General features: G+C 38.5%; 1 protein-coding gene across 1 annotated transcript in view; it reads left to right on the top strand.

The window, feature by feature from the left end:
- Nucleotides 1-23,429, top strand: part of NEB (nebulin) — a 235,517-nt gene that overhangs the window by 34,040 nt on the left and 178,048 nt on the right. Inside the window, exons 21-32 of the mRNA XM_028477867.2 lie at nt 6,023-6,220; nt 8,231-8,338; nt 10,405-10,503; nt 11,277-11,381; nt 11,469-11,576; nt 13,080-13,391; nt 13,497-13,703; nt 16,048-16,152; nt 16,905-17,012; nt 18,753-19,064; nt 20,060-20,266; nt 22,101-22,205. Coding sequence (XP_028333668.1) covers nt 6,023-6,220; nt 8,231-8,338; nt 10,405-10,503; nt 11,277-11,381; nt 11,469-11,576; nt 13,080-13,391; nt 13,497-13,703; nt 16,048-16,152; nt 16,905-17,012; nt 18,753-19,064; nt 20,060-20,266; nt 22,101-22,205 — 1,974 coding nt within the window. The remainder of the gene's footprint in view (nt 1-6,022; nt 6,221-8,230; nt 8,339-10,404; nt 10,504-11,276; nt 11,382-11,468; nt 11,577-13,079; nt 13,392-13,496; nt 13,704-16,047; nt 16,153-16,904; nt 17,013-18,752; nt 19,065-20,059; nt 20,267-22,100; nt 22,206-23,429) is intronic.

Genomic DNA, 23,429 nt, shown 5'->3' with positions numbered 1-23,429 from the left:
TGTCTTATAGTTTTCTGCATACAGGTCTTTTGTCTCCCTAGGTCAGTTTATTCCTAGGTATTTTATTTTTTTTGTTGCAGTGGTAAATGGGAGTGTAAAATAGGAATAAATTTAACGAAGGAGGTAAAATACCAGTACTCTGAAAACTATAAGACATTGATGAAGAAAATTGAAGGTGATACAAAACAATGGAAAGATATCCCAGTCTCATGGATTAGAAGAATTAATGTTGTTAAAATGCCCATACAACCCAAAGAAATCTACAGATGTTATGCAATCCATATCAAAATACCCATAACATTTTTCACAGAACTAGAACAAATAATTCTAAAACTTATATGGAACCACAGTAGATCCTAAATAGCCAAACCAATCTTGAGAAGAAAGAACAAAGCTGGAGGTATTATGCTTCCAAACTTCAGACTATATTACAAAGCTACAGAAATCAAAACACCATGGTCCTGTACAAAATCAGACACAGAGATCAATGGAACAGAATAGAGAGCCCAGAAATAAACTCACACACCTATGGTCAATTAAACTATGACAAAGGAGGCAAGTATATACAATGGAGAAAAGGCAGTATCTTCAATAAGCGGTGCTGGGAAAACTGGACAGCTACATGTAAAAGAATGAGATTAGGGCTTCCCTGGCAGTGCAGTGGTTGACAGTCCTCCCGCCGATGCAGGGGACGCGGGTTCGTGCCCCGGTCCGGGAAGATCCCACATGCCGCGGAGCGGCTGGGCCCGTGAGCCATGGCCGCTGAGCCTGCGCGTCCGGAGCCTGTGCTCTGCAATGGGAAAGGCCACAGCAGTGAGAGGCCCGCGTACCGCAAAAAAACAAAAAAAAACAAAAAAAATAATGAGATTAGAACTCCATATACAAAAATAAACTGAAAATCAATTAAAGACCTGAAACCATAAAACTCCTAGAAGGGAACATAGGCAGAACACTCCTTGACATAAATCTTGGCAATATTTTTTTGAATCTGTCTCATAAGGCAAAAGCAATTAAAGCAAACAGGAAAAATGGGACCTAATTAAACTTAAAATCTTTTGAATAGCAAAGGAAACTGTCAACAAAATGAAGAGACAATCTATGAAATAGAAAATATTTGCAAATTATATGGCCAACAAGGGGTTAACATCCAGAGTATATAAATGGCTCGTGCAGCTCAGTACCAAGAAAACAAACAATCAAAAAAAAAAAAAATGGGCAGAAGACTTGAATAGACATTTTTCCAAAGAAGGCATACAGGTGGCTAATAGTCTCATGAAAAGATGCTCAGCATTGCTAATTATTAGAGAAATACAAATCAAAACAACAATGAGATATCACCTCATACCTGTCAGAATGGCTATCATCAAAAAGTCTACAAATAGCAAATGTTGGCAAGGATGTAGAGAAAAGGGAACCCTCCTACACTGTTGGTGGGTGTGTAAATTGGTGCAGCCACTATGGAAAACAGTATGGAGGTTCCTAAAAAACTAAAAATAGAGCCACCATATGATCCAGCAGTTCCACTCCTGGGCATATATCCAGAAAAGACGAAAACTCTAGTTCAAAAAGATACATGTACCCCAATATTCGTAGCAGCATTATTTACAATAGCCAAGATATGGAAGCAACCTAAGCATCTATCAACAGATAAATAGATAAAGAATATGTGGTATATATATACAATTGAGTATCACTCAGCCATAAATGAGTGAAATTCTTTCATTTGCAGCAGTGTGGATATACCTAGAGAATATTATGCTTGAAAATAAGTCAGACGGATAAAGATAAATACTGTATGATATCACTTATATGTGGAATCTAAAAAATAAAACAAATGAACATCTATAACAAAACAGAGACAGACACAGATATAGAAACAAACTTGAATTGATAGTTACCAGTAGGAAAGGGAAGGAGAGAGAGGCAAGATAGTGGTATGGGATTAAGAGACGCAAACTATTATGCATAAAATAGATAAGCAATTAGGTTATATTGTACAACACAGGGAATTATAGCCATTATCTTGTAATAACTTTTAATGGAGCGTAATCTGTAAAAATACTGAATTACTATGCTGTCTACCTGAAACTAATATTGTAAATCAACTACTCCAGAAAGTAGGCATAGAGGGAACTTACCTCAACATAATAAAGGCCATATATGATAAACCCACAGCCAACATCATTCTCAATGGTGAAAAACTGAAATCATTTTCACTAAGATCAGGAACAAGACAAGGTTGCCCACTCTCACCACGATTATTCAACACAGTTTTGGAAATTTTAGCCACAGCAATCAGAGAAGAAAAAGAAATAAAAGGAATCCAAATCGGAAAAGAAGATGTAAAGCTCTCACTGTTTGTAGATGACATGACACTATACATAAAGAATCCTAAAGACTCTACCGGAAAACTCTAGAGCTAATCAATGAATTTGCTAAAGGAGAAGGATACAAAGTTAATGCACACAAATCTCTTGCATTCCTATACACTAATGATGAAAAATCTGAAAGAGAAATTAAGGAAACACTCCCATTTACCACTGCAACAAAAAGAATAAAATACCTAGTATTAAACCTACCTAAGGAGACAAAAGGCCTGTATGCAGAAAACTGTAAGACACTGATGAAAGTAATTAAACATGATACAAACAGATGGAGAGATATAACATGTTCTTGGATTGGGAGAAACAACACTGTGAAAATGACTATACTATCCAAAGCAATCTACAGATTCAATGCAATCCCTATCAAACTACCACTGGCATTTTTCACAGAAGCAGAACAAAAAATTTCACAATTTGTGTGGAAACACAAAAGACCCTGAATAGCCAAAGCAATCTTGAGAAAGAAGACCAGAGCTGAAGGAATCAGGCTCGCGGACTTCAGACTATATTACAAAGCTACAGAAATCAAAACACCATGGTCCTGTACAAAATCAGACACAGAGATCAATGGAACAGAATAGAGAGCCCAGAAATAAACTCACACACCTATGGTCAATTAAACTATGACAAAGGAGGCAAGTATATACAATGGAGAAAAGGCAGTATCTTCAATAAGCGGTGCTGGGAAAACTGGACAGCTACATGTAAAAGAATGAGATTAGGGCTTCCCTGGCAGTGCAGTGGTTGACAGTCCTCCCGCCGATGCAGGGGACGCGGGTTCGTGCCCCGGTCCGGGAAGATCCCACATGCCGCGGAGCGGCTGGGCCCGTGAGCCATGGCCGCTGAGCCTGCGCGTCCGGAGCCTGTGCTCCGCAATGGGAAAGGCCAAATCTTTTGAATAGCAAAGGAAACTGTCAACAAAATGAAGAGACAATCTATGAAATAGAAAATATTTGCAAATTATATGGCCAACAAGGGGTTAACATCCAGAGTATATAAATGGCTCGTGCAGCTCAGTACCAAGAAAACAAACAATCAAAAAAAAAAAAAATGGGCAGAAGACTTGAATAGACATTTTTCCAAAGAAGGCATACAGGTGGCTAATAGTCTCATGAAAAGATGCTCAGCATTGCTAATTATTAGAGAAATACAAATCAAAACAACAATGAGATATCACCTCATACCTGTCAGAATGGCTATCATCAAAAAGTCTACAAATAGCAAATGTTGGCAAGGATGTAGAGAAAAGGGAACCCTCCTACACTGTTGGTGGGTGTGTAAATTGGTGCAGCCACTATGGAAAACAGTATGGAGGTTCCTAAAAAACTAAAAATAGAGCCACCATATGATCCAGCAGTTCCACTCCTGGGCATATATCCAGAAAAGACGAAAACTCTAGTTCAAAAAGATACATGTACCCCAATATTCGTAGCAGCATTATTTACAATAGCCAAGATATGGAAGCAACCTAAGCATCTATCAACAGATAAATAGATAAAGAATATGTGGTATATATATACAATTGAGTATCACTCAGCCATAAATGAGTGAAATTCTTTCATTTGCAGCAGTGTGGATATACCTAGAGAATATTATGCTTGAAAATAAGTCAGACGGATAAAGATAAATACTGTATGATATCACTTATATGTGGAATCTAAAAAATAAAACAAATGAACATCTATAACAAAACAGAGACAGACACAGATATAGAAACAAACTTGAATTGATAGTTACCAGTAGGAAAGGGAAGGAGAGAGAGGCAAGATAGTGGTATGGGATTAAGAGACGCAAACTATTATGCATAAAATAGATAAGCAATTAGGTTATATTGTACAACACAGGGAATTATAGCCATTATCTTGTAATAACTTTTAATGGAGCGTAATCTGTAAAAATACTGAATTACTATGCTGTCTACCTGAAACTAATATTGTAAATCAACTATACTTCAATAAAAAAATAAATCAGTAGGGAATTCCCTGGTGGTCCAGTGGTTAGGACTCCGCGCTTCCACTGCTGGGGGGCACAGTTTCCATCTCTGGCTGGGGAACTGGGATCCCACAGGCCACACGGTGGGACCAAATAAATAAATAGATAAAAATAAATAAAGCCATTTGGGTCTTTGACAACCTTTTATATGTGCAGGCATGTGTGAGCTTATCTGAACTTGAACAAAAGGGTCAAAGCAATTTAGTCAAAAACACTTCCACATACCAACTGCTATTGCAACATTGCTTTATCCGTTTATTTCTTTTCTTTTCTTTTTTTTTTTTTGTGGTATGCGGGCCTCCCCCCGCCGCGGCCCCTCCCGCCGCGGAGCACAGGCTCCGGACGCGCAGGCCCAGCGGCCATGGCTCACGGGCCCAGCCGCTCCGCTGCACGCGGGATCCTCCCAGACCGGGGCGCGAACCCGGCCCCCCTGCATCGGCAGGCGGACGCGCAACCACTGCGCCACCAGGGAAGCCCCGTTTATTTCTAATAAAGACAAACTGTCTTTATTTTTTCAGTGTTGCATGCCATCAGAAAGTTTCCATATTTTATTTTTATAAACCAGGGCCTAGATTTTACAATTAAGAGAGAAATTTATTCTGTGAAACTGACTACCCACGATGTTTTAGATGGAAGACTATATTCCCTAAGAAAGTTAGAAGATTGGATTATTTGTAAAAGGAATTTCTGCAGGAGATTTATAATGTACTTCTATACCTGCTAGTTTGGATCACTGTCTTTAGAGCTTATGTGATTATAGGGAGATATAATAGGTTTAGAATCTTCCTAAAGGAAAAATTCTGGGTCAGAATTTTTCTCTCTTTTAAGGTAATTGGTGAGGAGACATGATGAAGCTGGGACTTTGACCTAATTAACACCCTGTCTAACCATTCCAGAAAACCAACCGATGAAAGTGCCTTCTGAGGCCAGTCAGGACATTTGGTTTATGAGAACACTGTACATAAGGGCCAAGGTTACTTCAGTGGCTCAATTTCATAAGTTTTTCTCCTTTGACGTCTTATAACTGCTGAAATCTGAAACTTCTTTTAAATTGTTACCAAAATTAAACTTAGTATGACACAACCTCTGGGGTTCTCAGTGGGGCTTATCTATTGTCCAAAGTAGAATAGTCAGGTTAAAAATCAGTAACTATTCACTTAAAGATGACTTAAGAAAAGTCAAGAAGTCAAGTGTACAGCTCTGTTTATGAAGTAGTCATTTTATAAGATCAGAAGTATGAAATGATTGTCATATGATTTTTGACAATTTAAAAAATACCTCTTTAATGGAAAACTCTTCAAAGGTTAGATTACCTTAGCAGAAATCATGCTTGCTAGTGGTCCTTGAAAAACCCTGTTTTAAAATAAAATAGTAGCTGGCTGAATCAGAAGCTGTGGCCCGTTCCTACTGTCTGACAGTTCCTCTTTAATCTAAACAAAGATTTGAGAAGGTCTGTCCATGCATCTGCCCATGATTTTGGGAGGGGCGGTTTCAATGATGTGAAACATATGATCAAATTTTAGGAAAAAATAACTAGCTAGAAGGAAAAAAATCTGTCTTGTATTTGTTGTTTATGAGAGATCTCTGTGCTTTTCTGGAAATCCATTGAAGATTTGTGCTAATAAATGGTAATTTCCTATTCACAGCATGAATATCGTAAAAACTATGAAAAGTCAAAAACTATCTACACAGCACCTCTTGATATGCTCCAAGTGACTCAAGCTAAGAAATCTCAGGCAATTGCCAGTGATGTAGACTATAAGCACCTCTTACACAATTACAGCTACCCGCCAGACAGCATTAACGTGGACCTTGCCAAGAAGGCTTATGCACTGCAGAGTGATGTGAGTAACCAGGTTTTCTCTATTCCCTCTTTTTAAGGTAGAAACTGAAAAGGATTTCTAAGTTGAGTGATGTTTTGGGCAATTCTCAGAAGTATCTGCATTGTCTTCTGTATGTAGCAAGTATGTAATGGGAAAATGATCCTTGGGATTCTATGAGAGCACGCCCCTCGAGTTAGAGAGGCCTGGGTCTGGCAAGCACCCCATCACAGTTTCCTTTTGGGAAAGTGATCAACCTTGCTGAATTTAGAGTCCTCCTTGCAAAACTGGAATAATACAAAAGAATTGTTTTCATTATTTAAATGCATTCAAAATACTCTTAGCATGGTGCTGGGCCCTGGTGAATTCTCAGTAAACATTCACTATTATCATCATCACCATTATCATAATTATCACATTCATCATTATCAATAATTTTTTGTATAGATTGCTATCTTGTCTGAACATAAGATATATTATTTATAGCATTACTTTTTATAATAGCTGGGTTTTCTTCCTGCAGATCAAAACTTCTTTAGGCAAATTAATTTGTCTGAGCTATACAATTGAATACTTTATCCTAACAATTCTATTTTTTTAATGGTAAAATAGACATATCATAATATTTGCCATCTTTACCAGTTTTGATTGTACAGTTCAGCAGCAATTAATTACATTCCCATTGTTGTGCAACCAATCTCCAGAACTTTTTGGTCTCGCAAAAATGCAACTCTCTGCACATTAAACAACTCCCCATTTCCTCTTCCCCTCAGTCCCTGTCAACCACCCTTCTACTTTCTGTCTCTGTGAGTTGGACTACTCTAAAGACCTCGTATCAATGGAATTATGCAGTGCTTGTCCTTTTGTGACTGGTTTATTTCACTTAGCATAATGTCCTCAAGGTTCATCCATGTTATAGTATGTGTCAGAATTTCCTTCCTTTTTGAGGCTGAATTCTATTCCATTCTATGTGTATACATTTGGGTTATCCATTCATCTGTCAGTGAACATTTGGGTTGCTTCTACCTTCTGGCTGTTGTGACTAATGCCACAATGAACATGGATGTATGAATATCTTCAAGATCCTGCTTTCAATTCTTTCGAGTATATACCCAGAAGTAGAATTTCTGGATGATTTGGTAGTTCTATTTTTAATTTTTTGAGGAATCGCTGTACTATTTTCCATAGCAGCTGCACAATTTTACATTCTTATCACTAAAAATTGTATTTTATGCATTATTATTTGTTTCATTTTGTTATGTTTCTTCCTCCCAAATAGATCATAGGTTTTTCAAAGGCAGGAACCAATAGTTTCTTGATTTTTCATTCCAGTTAGAAGGCCCACACTAAAGAACAATCATCTGAATTTTGTATCTAGAGTACATGTTTTAGGTATCACCTATAGGCAGACAACAGGAGTAGGTCATTATTTTAATAGCATCAAGTAACTGTCTCCCAGATAGGTCCAATTCCAAATGATAACTGCTCTCCATAAGCAAATTATTGAATACAACTATATTAAATTGTGTTGTTAGCCAATGTAGTAACACTCCTAAGCTTACCATTACACATGAAGGGCAATATGTGTAAACACTTAATACAAATAACTACTATCAAGTCTTATCAGAAAATGAGCAAAATTATCCACCTTCAATATGGCCTTTAGTTATAATTTGACCATAGAAACATAATACATAATATGTTCTAGTGAGCAAACATCTCACGTTTCATGATCTAAATATAACAATTTCATATATTCTTTGAAATACAGCTTTGAATTTAGCAGATTGGAATTATAATTCCACATACTTTGGAAATAAGGATGAAGTAGAACATATGCCAACTAGAAAGAACAGTGAAAACCTAAGGGCTGCTAAAATCTCTCCCCAAGGAAATGTTTAAAATAACCTCAATGTATGGAATAAGGAAACTGGTCAGAAATCTTAAAAGCATTCTTTTGGGGAAAATGTTAATGATTTTACAAAGAAGGATGATGCTGAGTAAGGAAATGTAACTTTTCTCTTGGTGTTTTAGGTCAACTACAAAGCTGACTACAACAGCTGGATGAAAGGTTGCGGCTGGGTACCTTTTGGGTCCTTAGAAATGGAAAAGGCAAAGCGAGCTTCAGACATTCTGAATGAGGTAAAGCCATCATATCTCTGTGTGTCACAGAGATAGATTTGTGGATGTGACATGGTAAAACTTCCCAAACCATGGGAAATGCCTCCTTTACCACTTCATTTTCTAGTATTTTTGCTGAGGAAAAAAACCCCAACTTATCACATGCATGAATTATCTCGGTAGATAATCATACCTCTTCACATCACCAAAGTCGTTTACGTTAACCACTCATGACAGAAATATTTTTAACAGCTTTATCGAGGTATAGTTTGCATACCACAAAAATTCACATACTTTAAGTGTACACCTTGACAGGTTTTAATAAATCCATATAGTTGCATAGCCATCCCCACAATTGAATTTTTTTTAACTGGTAAATGCATATTTATTTTTCAGAAGCAAGATGGAAAATGAGTAGTATATTATGAAATATACAATATAGGAGTGAAATCAGCACGGTCAAGGGAGGTTGGACTGCAAGCTCTGTTAGGTCGTTGGATGCAGTTGGTATCAAGAGATTAGGTCAAGGTTGCTTCAACTTTGGCCTTGGGTTTCATGAGATCCCCCTACTAGTTAGGAATGGTTTTAACAGCAAGAAAAAGAGAATACTTGAAGTTATGGAGGCTATGCAAATACTTTGCCTTCAAAATAGTCAGGAGGGAGTTGGCTGCTGGCGTAGATTCAGGGGCTCAGTGATATCAGACCCACAGTTGAATTTTAAGATGCTGCTAGGACCCCCAAAAATTCCCACTCCCATTTTCAACCCCAGACAACCACCGATCTGCTTTCTGCCTCTATAATTTTGCCTTTTCTAGAAATTTCTTTTGTATCAGGATTCTTTCACTTAGCATAATGTTTTTGAGGTTCGTCCATATCTCTACATGTGTCTGTAATATTTTCCTTTTTATTAGTGAGAATAGTATTCCTTTGCACGGCTATATCACCCTTTGATTGTCCAGTTAGTGGGCATGTGGATTTTTTCCAATATTTGGCAATTGTGAATTATGCATATAATGACTATTATAGAAATTTTCTTTGAAGTATTATTATACCTTATGCTATATTCTTGATGACTTTGAAGTAGTATGTATGTTGTTATTCAGTCTAAGAAGAAACAAAGGTGATCTTGGGGCTCTTAAAGCAGTCCCTTCTCTGACAGCAGTTGAACATTCCCCCTGCTGTCAGGTGAATCCGTCATCCAGGAAGTTAGACCACATAAAGAAGGGTCAGAGGTGCTAAGTGAAGGTTGTCTTGCACACCCAAGTTTTTGTTGTTCTTATTGTTTTGTACTTCTGTTTGTTTTTGGTGAAAGCTACTTTATCTACTCAAGAGATCTTTCAGAAAAAATTCTGGGTTAGTGGTTTTCAGAAGTCTGAAGTTGAAAGAGGGATGCTACTATATACACAAAAGTGGGATGTATAGTATGAAAAAATGAAGAGAACTAGGAGAAGAATATAGGAATAAGGGTAGCTAGATGTTGCCAGCTCCCAATTGAGACATCTTCCCTATGGCCCCTCTCCTGTGTCTGCTCAGCACTTTAGTGGTAACTTATATACTAACCTCATTAAGGCTTGCAAAGCAAAAGTCCTCCTTTTCTTATTAATAATCCATAGCTATCACCCTAGTTCCTCAATTCCTCCTCCCTCAACTGGAGAACTTCAGTTACTGATGGAGTGACAAGGAAAATGACATTCCTGGGAGCTTGTTTAGTGTCATGCAAAGATACTCCAAATGTCCTTGCATGCTTTTCTGTTAATCCTTTAGAAAACTTTGTGATGTTTCGGGATTCTGCTGAGCTTTCACAGGGCCTTCTTTCACATCATAAGCAAGAAATTAAGAGAGTAAAGTCATTCCTGAAAGTTGTATTGGCCTGTACTGCCCCAAACAATCCAAAATTAAAATCATTTCTTTAAATGTTGGTTTTTGTATTGTATTCATTTTTTCCCCCAAGCCAGCAAAGAATCAAATATTTTTACATTTTAAAATCAGGAAAATTTCTTGTCCCTCCAAAATAAATTTAAAGTATTTTGATTTATTAGCCTTTGATGAAAGTATTATTATCTTTCTCTTTTTAATTTGTCAAACAGAAAAAATATCGCCAACATCCAGATACTCTCAAGTTTACTTCGATTGAAGATGCTCCAATTATAGTACAGTCTAAGATTAACCAGGCCCAGAGGAGTGATGTAAGTGTTAATTCTCTCTGTATTTAAATGTTAACTAATACAAATACATTTGTATTCTAAATGTAATGATCACCTGTACTTATTAGGCAATCTAAAGAGACTCAGTTATATGAGCAACTGTATAATTCCCCAGGTTTTAATTAAAAAAAGCACACCTAATTCATATCTTTAGAGGATTATATATATTTCAGTGATTGGACATTGCTCTTGAAGGAAAAGGTAAGAGGGGCTTCTCTTGATAACCAGAAACACAAGCCTATTTCTAGGAAAGATCAGGAAAGTGATTATAGACACTACATCATATGAAAGGGTTATATTTAAAGTCAGAGGTAAGAAAAAAAATCATGCTTAGTAAAAACTACCCCTAAGTCCCTTTGGTCACCCACTGCCCACAAAATATAATATAGATAGTTGGTAAATCCCACCCTATTAACTTTTCCTATGCTCAGGAAAGTGTCTGCAGGTTAACTTTGTCTTTGGGTCACTTTCCTGGGCTCTTAGGTAGGTCCCCCTACCTTAGTCTGGAGGTTCTTAGCACTTACCAAGGGACTTTTGCCAAGGCTAACAGGCACTAAGATCAGACCCTGTGCAATTGCATAGGAGATCTTAAATGCCTACAAATATTTTCAGGGGAATGTGGGGAAGGCACAGAGAGGGTCTTTCATTAAAAAAACTCCTCTGTGCAATGTGATCTGCTCCAAAATTACTCTCCTGTGCCGTTAAACACTTTCCCCTACTTTATTTGTTTGTTTATGCATTTTTTTCTCTTCCAGATTGCCTACAAAGTCAAAGGGGAGGAAATTATTCACAAGTACAGTCTGCCGGCGGACGTGCCCCAGTTCATTCAGGCTAAAGTCAACGCCTACAATATCAGTGAGGTGTGCATGTGGGCTCAGCCGCTCACTGAGGGTTAAGCCTTTTCTACACGTGGTTTGAGTTATCTTCAAATGACATTTTTCTTTCAGAATATGTACAAAGCAGACTTGAAAGATCTGAGCAAGAAGGGATACGACCTGAGAAATGATGCGATCCCCATCAAAGCTGCCAAAGTTGCCAGGCAGGCGGCGAGTGATGTAAGTCCAGCTGGTGGTCACCTGTGTGTAACCAGAAAATGGGGGCAGGTGGGCTTCTTATCCAAGTCTCCACGTCTGCTGTCCCTGACTGGAAACAAGCCAGGCTGAAACTATTTAGAGAAGAAAGTTCCCTAAACAGATCTGAATTTTCTTGGGGGTAAGGATTTGTATAACCTTAACCAATCTGTTCTAATCAAGCCCCCTAATTTAAAATTCTCATCTATATTTCTGCACAAATTCACGTTATTTCTCTTATAGAAATAAAGAAGTTACCTGCTATTTACATCATAGTAACCTCCTGATGGTAAACCTTTATCTCAAAACTTGCTTTATTTCTATGAATTCCCTCTTTGCCTTACCTCTCTTTTCACTTCATTGCTTCTACAGACTGATGAATGGGCTTCAAGTGTCAGAGCCCCTAAGAGTCAGTCATTCGGTTGCATTAAAGTTAAAACTTTTGTTTCTTTTCCTATCTTACTTCAACTCAGATGTGAACTGAAGTCACTTTGCTCTCTGAGATTTAAACAAAATGGACTCAAGCCCCCTCCTGCTGTCCTGCAGGAAATGGGATTCCCTCCCCATGATTGCTGCATTCTCTGAGGTTTTTGTTTTTCTGATCACCTCTGGCTTCTGGTTTGCACATGACGGTTTTGCTCTGGCTCACCTGGGCTCTCCTCCCCTAGATTTATTCTCTTTCTGCTCTGCATGATCCAGAGATGGAACTCAGCCCGTTCTTTTTGGTTTCCCTCCAAATCCCAAGTACAACTTTTATGATTGTTTGAAAGGGAGTTGTCACTGCAGCAATGTAAATACATTAAGACTGAATAATGAATGTCCATGTCCTAAAAGCCCTGCTCCAGAATTTCTCACTGATCCCCTTTCTCTGTGGGTGATCTCCTCCAGCCACCCCACCCCAGCATACACACAAACCTTCCCTCACATCTCTGCTTCTCCGTTTCCTGGGGTTGTTCCCAAGAAATTCTTGTATTGAGGAAGTTCTCCTCAAGGATGCTTAATTCTCCCCACTTTATTATTCGGAACCAATTAGTGTTACACACTAATTGGTTCTGGGTCTCCCTTTGAATATCCAAAGACTCATTAAAATTGTATTATTACTACTACTAGTATAATTCTACTAATAAAATAGCCAGCTATTTGGCTTTAGAAGCACAATATAATTGGTAGTTTGTGAAATATTTATCTTTTCATTTGTCCCTATCACTAAGTGGAACAGAACTTATTTTACTTTGTCACTGATATAAATTATAGTAACGTCCCCACCCCAACCTCCCTTGGGTGGCAGAAGCAACCACAGACAACCAAATGGGCTCTAAATAACATTTTAATTTTAACAGCTACATTTCAAATATATACAAGCAAATATCAAATTGTTTGGTTATTGAAATAATTTCTGGGAAGCTCAATTGCTCAAATCATGGTCTCACTGTTCAGTAAAACCTTCATAAGTACATTAAAAAATATGCCCACCTTTGTTTCCAACAGGTTCACTACAAAAAAGATTATGAAAAAGCCAAAGGGAAAATGGTTGGCTTCCAAAGTCTCCAAGATGATCCTAAACTGGTTCATTATGTGAATGTGGCCAAGATGCAATCGGACCGGGAGTATAAAAAAGACTATGAGAAGACAAAGACCAAATACAACACACCCCATGATATGTTCAACGTTGTGGCAGCTAAGAAAGCTCAGGATGTTGCCAGCAATGTCAACTATAAGAATTTCCTTCATCGCTACACCTACCTGCCTGATGCCATGGACCTGGAATTGTCGAAAAACATGATGTACATACAGAGCGATGTAAGTGACATTTACTCCACAAGACAGTCCCGCTCTAAGGAGGGAGCCTGCGTGAGAGAACCCACTGCCTGGGGCACTCACTTCTCTCTTCTCTCTTTGGTGTAGAACGTCTATAAGGAAGACTACAACACCTGGATGAAAGGCATAGGCTGGATACCTATTGGCAGTCTGGAGGTAGAAAAAGTTAAAAAGGCAGGTGATGCCCTGAATGAAAAGAAGTACAGGCAACATCCAGACACCCTCAAATTTACCAGCATCGTGGACTCCCCAGTTATGGTCCAGGCAAAACAGAACACACAGCAAGTCAGTGATGTGAGTACAACAAAACAGAGGGTGCAAAAGGATGGAGGGAGGCTTCAAAAGATGAGCTCATCATTTTTATTCTCTGAGCCTAATATCTTTTCCTTTTAAAATTATTATTTCATTTAAAAATAATAATTACAATTATTTTTAGTTTGGGCACTAACATTTTCTTTTTTTTTCTATCTTGCTTTTTACGTTCCTTTTAAAAATGTCTTCCTTTTTAACTGCCTATAAATACTGTGTTATTGGATAAAGTATTTGAGAAAGTGCAAAAAGTTCTACCCTAGAACGACACACACACAAACAAAACTTAAGCTTAAATCCCATACACCTTATTGTGGCAAATGCATCATATTCAATTCTATATTAAGTTGCTCATGTTTGCTTTTTCATATATAAAATATTAGTACAGGGAAATAATACACATGAGTAGATGATTTATCTTCTCAGAATTCATCATACATAATTATTATGGAAACTTTCCTTTACTTACATCTTTGAGGAGATTAGTATATTGTTTGCCTGCCTGTCCATGAGCAATGTATACGCTCTGGCTAAAGACAGCTCTCAAGGAAAATTTGGTGTATGAAGGAGCTAAAGGGACATCAAAAACATTCATTCATTAATTCATTGAATGAATGTTTTTGAACACCTTCCATGTGCCAGGCACTATATTATGTGCTGATGGTATAAAGATGAAACAGACGAGGATGAATGGGATACAGGACAAGAGTATAAGACAAAGGCATGGATAGAAACAACATCATTATATGGAGAGACAAATGCTACAGGAGAGGCATGTGCTAAGTAAGTATAAGAGGAGAGGGTAACTGCCTGCCAGAGCTTCCCTGGCAAATAAGGGAAGGCTGCATTACTGGCAAAAGGAAAAACATAATGACAGTCAAGAAGTAATGAATGGAAGGACAGTGAAGGATGAAGGATTCAGGATTGTAATCCTTCAAGACCTGATTATTGAGGGTCTTGAATGTTAATTTATACTCTGGACATTATGGGGTAGGTAACAGGAAGTACTGAAGATTTTTAATCCATGGAGTTGCATTATTAGGTGTGCGTTTTAAAAGATAATCGGCAAAAAATGCAGAGAATATATTGGAAAGGGGAGAGATTGAAGGCAAGGAGATGTATTAGAAAGCTGCTACAGAAATTCAACAGAAGCCTTATTTGAACCTAACTCAGGCAATAGCCGTGGGAAAGGGGATGTTTAGAAGGTAAAGTTAACGAGATTCTCTGAATGCTTAGATGTGGTTTCTAAAGGCAGTGAGGAAGTGAAGATAGCTCTTGGATTCCTAAAAGAAATTATTTAGTATTTGGAAATTCATTTAGATATCAGCCATTTCAGATTTTACTTGTGATGCATGCACACCAGTTTACATATGGTATTCCACACAGACATGCCTGGGAAATGGAGGTATATATGATAAATGACAATCAAGAGATTAAAAATCTACTTGGGATTCCGATTCTGTTTTAGTTTTAGAAACTGAGCAATTTCTTTCTTTTTCATTACCAAGAGGAGGATACAGTATGATTTCTACCCCATGCACTTTGGTGTCTTTCAGACATCTTTAAAATGGCAAAATAGGGTAAATATGAAGTGGTAAACTTTTTGCGTAGGCTGGATTTACATATAAGCACCTTTATAGTATGAGGAAATTATTATGTGCTTTTACTGATACAATTATAATTGGAAAGTTTTTAGGGGAATTGAAAGACTCATTCTAACTACCTCTTTCTAAGAATAAAAAAGCAAAAAAAAATAAAAACCAAGACTTTAAGAACTATTAACTCCACTAGCAAAAATGACCTTTTCTGGCTTTAGTGAATTCTGTTATCCATGTTAGGGTTTCACATTTGAACTCATTTTTTTTTTTTTGCGGTACGCTGGCCTCTCACTGTTGTGGCCTCTCCCATTGTGGAGCACAGGCTCTAGACGCACAGGCTCAGCGGCCATGGCTCACGGGCCCAGCTGCTCTGCAGCATGTGGGATCTTCCCGGACCGGGGCACAAACCCGTGTCCCCTGCATCGGCAGGCAGACTCTCAACCACTGTGCCACCAGGGAAGCCCTGAACTCATTTTTTATTCATCTCTGGCAAGCAAAGATTTCTATTTTCTTAGGATTTTTTTCTCTCTATTTTAATACAGAGTTTTTGGGTCTTCCTTAAGATAATGAGATTCTTGAATTTCTTAAAATAGGAAGATGGCTTTGATAATTTTAAGTAATATAAATTGTGGGGGATTATGCTAGGAATAACTTCTTTAAGCGTGTAATTAATGTATTTTCCTTTTTGTACCATCCATAATGCATTTTATTTTTGTGACTATGTGTTGCAGATCCTATACAAAACTAAAGGAGAAGATGTGAAACATAAATATACGATGGGCCCTGATGTTCCTCAGTTTCTCCAGGCCAAGTGCAATGCTTATAATATAAGTGATGTAAGTAGGGTTTTTGATGGGGTGTGAAATCCAGACCTGATGATAAAATAATAGAATTTTAGAGTATGACAGGGCTTTGACAATTTAGATCAATTTTCTCCATAGCCCCCATTAGAGCATATCCCATGATGATGGTTCTGTACCTCTTGAGTCGGCCTTTTCAAGTGTAGGACAACTCTAAAGGGTATAGCATTCTTCTTTGTGTCAAGCTCAACACATATTCCTCTAGTTTTCCTAGTTCTGCACATGGAGGAAGTTTTTATCCTCCAGAAAAATAAGGATAAATGATATCCCTCCCCCCTTTTTTTTTTTTAACAACAACCCTAAAATTTCTAAAGCTAACCACCAGGTCTTTCCTGGACCTTCCTTTCATAAGATTGAACTTCATTTTCTCCAGTTGGTTCTCACATACTGTGGTTTCCAGAACCTTTATTATTCTCCTCTGGATCCACTCCAGTTTTTCAGTTTCCCTCTTCAATATGTGTCCAAATCAGACTTGGGTGAATGATTAGTACAGAGTCTAATAATTTTATGCTATACAGTTTTATGTATGACATTTTGCTAATGTGACTTCTTTTTTTAAAATTGAAGTATAGTTGATTTACAATTAATGTGACTTCTTAAAACTGTGTGCTATAGGAGATTCTTCTAGCTTCTATCTGGAAAAGAACAAAGCAATCTCAGCTGTTGAGGAATCAGTGTAGCTGATTACCCCACAGCATGCTGACATCCTTTTTCCTTTTCCATCGCAGGTCTGTTATAAACGGGACTGGCATGATTTAATAGCCAAGGGCAACAATGTGCTGGGTGACGCTATACCCATCACTGCAGCCAAAGCATCGAGAAACATTGCCAGTGACGTGAGTAAAAATTTTAGGTGAAATCTGGGTGATTGTCTTTTTTACAAAGTAATCAAATGGGTCCTTGTTAAAATGACACCACGTTGAAAACAGTATGTTGAATTAATGACATTTAAATTCTCCACAAAATATTGTTTTGAAAACCTGTCACTTTTTCAATGTTTTGTGATTCTTTTCAGTTGACCCCACTTGGTAGAGCTGTCATAAATCTGACTGGCTTTCTCTCCTGATTCATAGCCCAAATTACCTTCCCTGACAGCCCACATTTATTTTCAGGGAGAATACCCCACCTGCCACTAACACGTTAAATTCAGATGACTGCCTGCATTATAATTGTATTAAGAAGATTGAAAAAAAGTTAAATAAAATGTACAGATTTTATAAACCAAATGGGAAAAAGCCCACTTTTCTAGAATATAATTTTGATTTATTTCATCTGTAATAGAAAAAGTATACACTTATACTTCTTCTCATCATTGAAAAACAAAATTTTCCCAAAGCATGCACACCCCATAGATTTCACTGTCACACACTATTTCAGAGGCTACACTGTTTGTCTGAGACAAGAAAAGAAAGAAACCACATGTACAGACCATGTGGAAGATAGGGTGTAAGAATTCTACAGCCTTCCATGTAGGGATGGTACTGAAAATGTGTTCCTCAAAGCTTTGCACATCACTCTGAAATACATTTCTAGTTTAAGGAGAAAGTGACAGTCTAAAATATGACATTATCATTTTTATTTTTAGCCCTTACACAGAACTTTTTCTAACTTGCCTAGAAATTACTTGATAATTCTTTTGCCTGCTAAACTCTTGTTTATAAATTGGTGCTTAAATGGCAGGAGCAGAGTGTCTTCAGAGTTTGGGTGGATTTGAATTCTCTTACATAAAAATTGAGGTTTTGATTTGTTACCTACTGTATAGCTCAGTCTACACCCCATTGCCAATCTCAGCAGTGAGAGACCTTGGACCGCAGAGCTTTTGCAGTCAGGCTTTTACTGATGAGGAAAGGTCTTGGTGGTTCCTGCCCTTATTATATAGTTCCTTAATTCATCTGCAGCTGCTTCAGCAGTGAACTTGGAGGGTAGCTGCTGAGAAATGGGGTTGGGTGAAAGCCTAGCTACCTGCCAAAGAAGAGGTGTTTTTTTTTTTTAACCATATTAGGTCAACTGAGACAACAAACATAGTAATATTTTCCATCCCCCACCCCAAAGAGATCTGAGTATAAACATCTTGCATGTACAGTTCTTTAGAGTTTCTTCTGCACCTGTTGTGTACATATCCTGGACCAATCAGAATTGAAAACAGAAGTAATTCTAGTATTCTGTGATGTGAACTAACATGTTGGATTAGTAAAATTCACATCCCTGGAAAACCAAGAGATATATTTGGAATGTAGTCTTATATTTTGGAATATGTTATGTTTATATTAAGTGTGAAAACTTAATAGAGTTGGCTCTATATGAAGTTCCACATGCAAATCATCTATAGCATTCATAGCAAAGAAAAGAAACTGCTCCTGAATTTATCATCATACCCATTTATAACCCAGCAGTGTTGGAAATAAATGCTTTCAGTCTAAACTTCCTGGGGTTGGGGGGCGTGGGGTGTGGACTGTATTTCTTGTACAGTCTTCCAGAAAGTCACAATATTCTGAATGCCTTTGTGTGTGAATATAGTCGCTCCACCTAATGTTCCCAGTGCTTAGGACTTTGCTAACCAAATTCTGCCTCCACAGTATAAATACAAGGAAGCTTACGAGAAGGCAAAGGGAAAGCATGTGGGTTTTAGAAGCCTCCAGGATGATCCTAAGCTCGTCCACTATATGAATGTGGCAAAGTTACAGTCTGATCGTGAATACAAGAAGAACTATGAAAACACCAAAACCAGCTACCATACCCCTGGGGACATGGTTAGCATTACAGCTGCAAAGATGGCCCAGGATGTTGCCACCAACATCAACTACAAGCAGCCGATACATCACTACACATACCTGCCTGATGCCCTGAGTCTTGAGCATTCCAGGAATGTGAATCAAATTCAGAGTGATGTGAGTATGTATAACATTATAGACCTAGAGATGCTGGTATTGAACAGGTGATCATTTCTTCCTATTTTAGTAGACTTCACAATACAATAAGGTATTTGAAAAATGCACTTTAAAATATACAGTCATCATTGAAAGAGTAACAAAGGCATGGTAGACACGCTGTGTTTTACTAGCTTTCTGTGCTCCTATCGCAATCATTGATATTATCTTTATTAACTTATGGATCAAAGATAAAGCCATGTTCTACTACGTACATAAGCCACCCTGGTTCTCAGCAAAAGGAAATGGTTACTCCTGGTGGGCCTGCTTCAACGGCAATATGTATAATGCAAAATAGGAGCATTCTCTATTCTTTCTGAATTCAGGAAAGTTCTTTTTTTTTTTCTTCTATTTTTGAACTCAAGGTCACACTCTCATGCATGTAAATCTATGTAACGAGTCATCTAAAATGAACCAGGAAGGCTTTGTGATTGCAGCATGACTCATGGAGAGCTGCCTGGGGGAGGGTGTTTAATATTCAGAGCATTTCCTGCTGCAGAAGCCAGGTTTTTGTAAGAATCATCCTTGGTAAAGGGAAAAAATTGTGTTCCTTTATTGTTGCTCAATGAGAATGTCTCTCTCCAACTGAGATGGAGGAGCCCAGGTGGATGGTGTGGGTGAAATTCAAAAGTTGTGAAGATTTCAGTGAAATCAAAAGGAAAGCGCAATTTATTGTCAGAAGAGACACTTTTTTTTTTTTTTTAGCAGTACCCGTGGAAATATGTGGCCTACATTCTCTCCTGGAATGTTAATGCACTCTAACAACAGAACTGGTTTTTCTTATGACCAAATTCTGGGTAAGAAGCTCTGTGGCAGAGATAGCCAAAAGCTGCAGTATAGACACAAGCATGCTGACAGGTTGCTCTTCATTCCCCGCTGGACAGAATTACAGATTTCAGAAACAGCTCTTGAGTATGCACTAGGATATCTCCTCATCTGAGATTACTCTTTTACAGAATGTATATAAAGATGAGTACAACAACTTCTTCAAGGGCCTTGGATGGATCCCTTTTGGTTCTCTGGAGGTTGAGAAGGCCAAGAAAGCAGGCAATGCATTAAATGAGAGAAAGTACCGACAGCACCCAGATACCATCAAGTTCACAAGTGTGCCTGATTCCATGGGCATGGTTTTGGCTCAGCACAACACAAAGCAGCTAAGTGATGTAAGTGGTTTTCCTTCAAACAGTTTTGTCCATGAATAACCCCATGACCAGTTACTCCACAATCCTTCTTAATTCAATTCATGAGTGTGCATCTGTGTTAGCAAATCATCTGCTTTCAGAGGTATATTCAAAAGGTTTTACTTTTGAAGCAACTTGGGACTTAAGAAGAACAGGAAGGAGAGAAGGACGATGTTCCAAGTTTGCTTTGTTTTCCAAATGTAGAGAGTCTATGTTATTTATAAGCAGACCCCTACACTATACATATGAAATAAAATTGTTTCTATTATAATCTGTGACCTTGTCTGAATTGCAAACCAAGATATTTATTGCTCTGAGTTGCAAGAGTTCTACCTAGCCAGATGAAGAGAAGGCTAATGTCCTAATCCCCTTGCAAAATAAATAGGGCGATATTCTGAGAGAGAGACGCCTCTGGGGAAGAGTTAAGCAGTTTGCTTTCAGAGTCATCCAGAGTCATTTTTCTGAGCCCAGGTCTATCCGGACCCTTTTTCTTAGTCAGAGGCTAATTACAATGCTCAGTGCTTCACCTCATTTGATAATTTCAGCGTTCTAAGATACCTCCCCCAGAAAGAGAGTGGTAAGTAAAAAACAAAGAAGAGAGGAGTTTTTGTGTCTTTAACCCCAGATATTTGAAGGTGGGGAATGCATTCTTTGGTTCAAATTTGAGGGTTTTCTGGATTTTATTTCTCAGACCAGTCCCACATTACCACAGATGTTTCAAGATTAATTCTATTCTAGTGGTACTAACTGGTGTAGATTGTTCTGATTTCTTTTGTACTGACCAAGGTGTCACTTCTCCCTGTGTTTTTCCAGTTAGCTAGGAAAACCCTAAACTCACTATATTAAGTCTTCCTCATCCCAATAAATGCCATCAACATCTACCTAGTTACTCAAGCCTGAAACCTGGCAGTCACCATTGACACCTCCCCGTGTGAACCCCCCTCATCCAACGCATCTACTGAGTTAGCCTCCCAAATCTCTCAGCCATCCTGTTGGAGCACTTCTCTGTCTTTCAGCTGCCACCAACCCTAGTTCTGGCCTCCATATCTCACGTGGACAACTGTAATAATCCATTACCTGGACTCCCTGCCTGGGGTCACACGAAAACCAAAAAAGACTGTCTTAAGACATAAATCAAATCATGTCCTTCTTATGCTTAAAACTCCTTAGTAGCTTCTCCTTGAACTCAAAGTAAAATCTAAACTGTTAACTTGGTTGAAAAGGCCCTCAGCTCTGTGGCCCTGCCCCCCTCCTGTCTAATCCTCCTGGGACCCCGCTCAGCACATTCCAGCCCAGTGACCTTCAGTCCCTCAAGCTGGCCATGCCCCTCTAGACCCAGGACCCTGAATGCTCTTCTACTGCCTGGACGCTTCCCTTTTCTTCAAGTTTGGGTGTAAATGTTACCCTTTTAGAGAGCCTTTGCTGACCGCCCACCCTGACCCTGTTCATTTCTTTCCTAAAGTTATTTTATTTACAACACATCACGAATTCTAGCTCTATCTTACAGTTTATGTGCTATTCTCTGTTTCCTCTGTTGGACTATAAGCTCCAAGAGGACAGGTCTGCCTTTTTCTTTTTAACCACTTTAAACACAGAACCTACCATGCTGCCTATTGATCAGACTGCTGTCCAATAAATATGGGTGGAATGAGCAGTGAATATGTCTGCCAACACTCCCTCTGTGTGATAATGTAGCTAATTGCCTTATAAATGGAAAAACACAAACGATAGTCTTTCTTTTTAAAGGAACGTGTGCTAGATGAAACTTACATTATGTTAGCTAATACGATTTGCACACTGCCTCCTTTGTTTTTAGTTGAACTACAAGGTGGAGGGAGAGAAACTGAAGCACAAGTACACTATGGACCCTGATGTACCGCAGTTTATTCAAGCCAAGGTCAATGCCTTCAACATGAGTGATGTGAGTATTTGGCCTGGTGCCCGTCTAGTATTGCTTACATGGGCCTCTCCTTTCCAGTTCTGTATAACTCTAGCACTGGGAATTTTAGGGGGAGCAAACTGAGTGTGGACCCTTTGAGTCTTTGATGGAGGAGGTCATTGAGAGGACGTGATTGCCAGGTGACCCTTTAGCTGGACCTGGGCAGTGGGAGGCTCCTCACCCCCTCCCGTCCTTGGAATGTAAGTTCTGCCCACTGTTCCCACAGTGGGAGCCATTTTCAAGGACACAGCCTTGAGAGACCAATGTGTTGTCGAGACCACTTGCACTGAATCCACTTGAGGCCTAAATAAACTTGTAAGGTTCTGGCGGGCGGGTGTGAAGATCTACTTGTCTTGTGACTGCCCAAGACAACCCTCGAATGTAAGTTCCCTTGTTTATTAAACCTGCCGCCTACCAAGCTGGAGTGGTCAGCCTGTTTTTTCAGTCTCTCCTTGCCCTCCATGTACGGGGACCAATTTGCGAACCAACAGTCTCCATATTGGATCCTTATCATAGAATATGAGACTAGAGGCTACCATACATTTCACTTAATGCAGACTTTTCCCAACTGTGGGCTATGACTCATTAGTGGGTTATAAAATCAATCTAGTAGGTTGTGTTCCATTTTTTAAAAAGTAAAACAAAATAGGACAGAGAGGATTGGAAAATACAGGAATGCATAGTCTGTAGTAAGGATAAGTATTGCTATTTCTATAACTTTTGTTTCCATTATTTGTTAAACTTCTAAACAAGTTTACTGTGATTTTCTTTAGAAACACTTCTTTGTATGTGACTAGCATCTCTCTCTAATTGGTGGTGATGTTTAAATTTACTATTATGAATTATTTCCTTTTGCTTTTAAAGCAAATTGGTAAATTCTAATTTAAAGACATAATCCAACCTGGATAAAATTGTTCATTTCTTAAAAGATGATTTAGTCATTCTTCCTAACATTTTAGGCTCTCTTTTATCTCCAAATAAACATTTTTTAAGTACTCATTTCTATGCTTTTGGTTTATTTAAAACTTTTTCCTGCTTTTATAAGTAATATTTAAACATTAATATTAATTAAGGGCTTCCCTGGTGGCGCAGTGGTTGAAAGTCCGCCTGCCGATGCAGGGGACATGGGTTTGTGCCCCGGTCTGGGAGGATCCCACATGCCGCGGAGCGGCTGGGCCCGTGAGCCGTGGCCACTGAGCCTGCGCG

The sequence above is a fragment of the Physeter macrocephalus genome, chromosome 2 (assembly GCF_002837175.3).
Source record: "Physeter macrocephalus isolate SW-GA chromosome 2, ASM283717v5, whole genome shotgun sequence".
NCBI lineage: Eukaryota > Metazoa > Chordata > Mammalia > Artiodactyla > Physeteridae > Physeter > Physeter macrocephalus.
The sequence above is the reverse complement of the archived record's forward strand: the minus strand, read 5'-3'. Positions and strand labels throughout refer to the sequence as shown.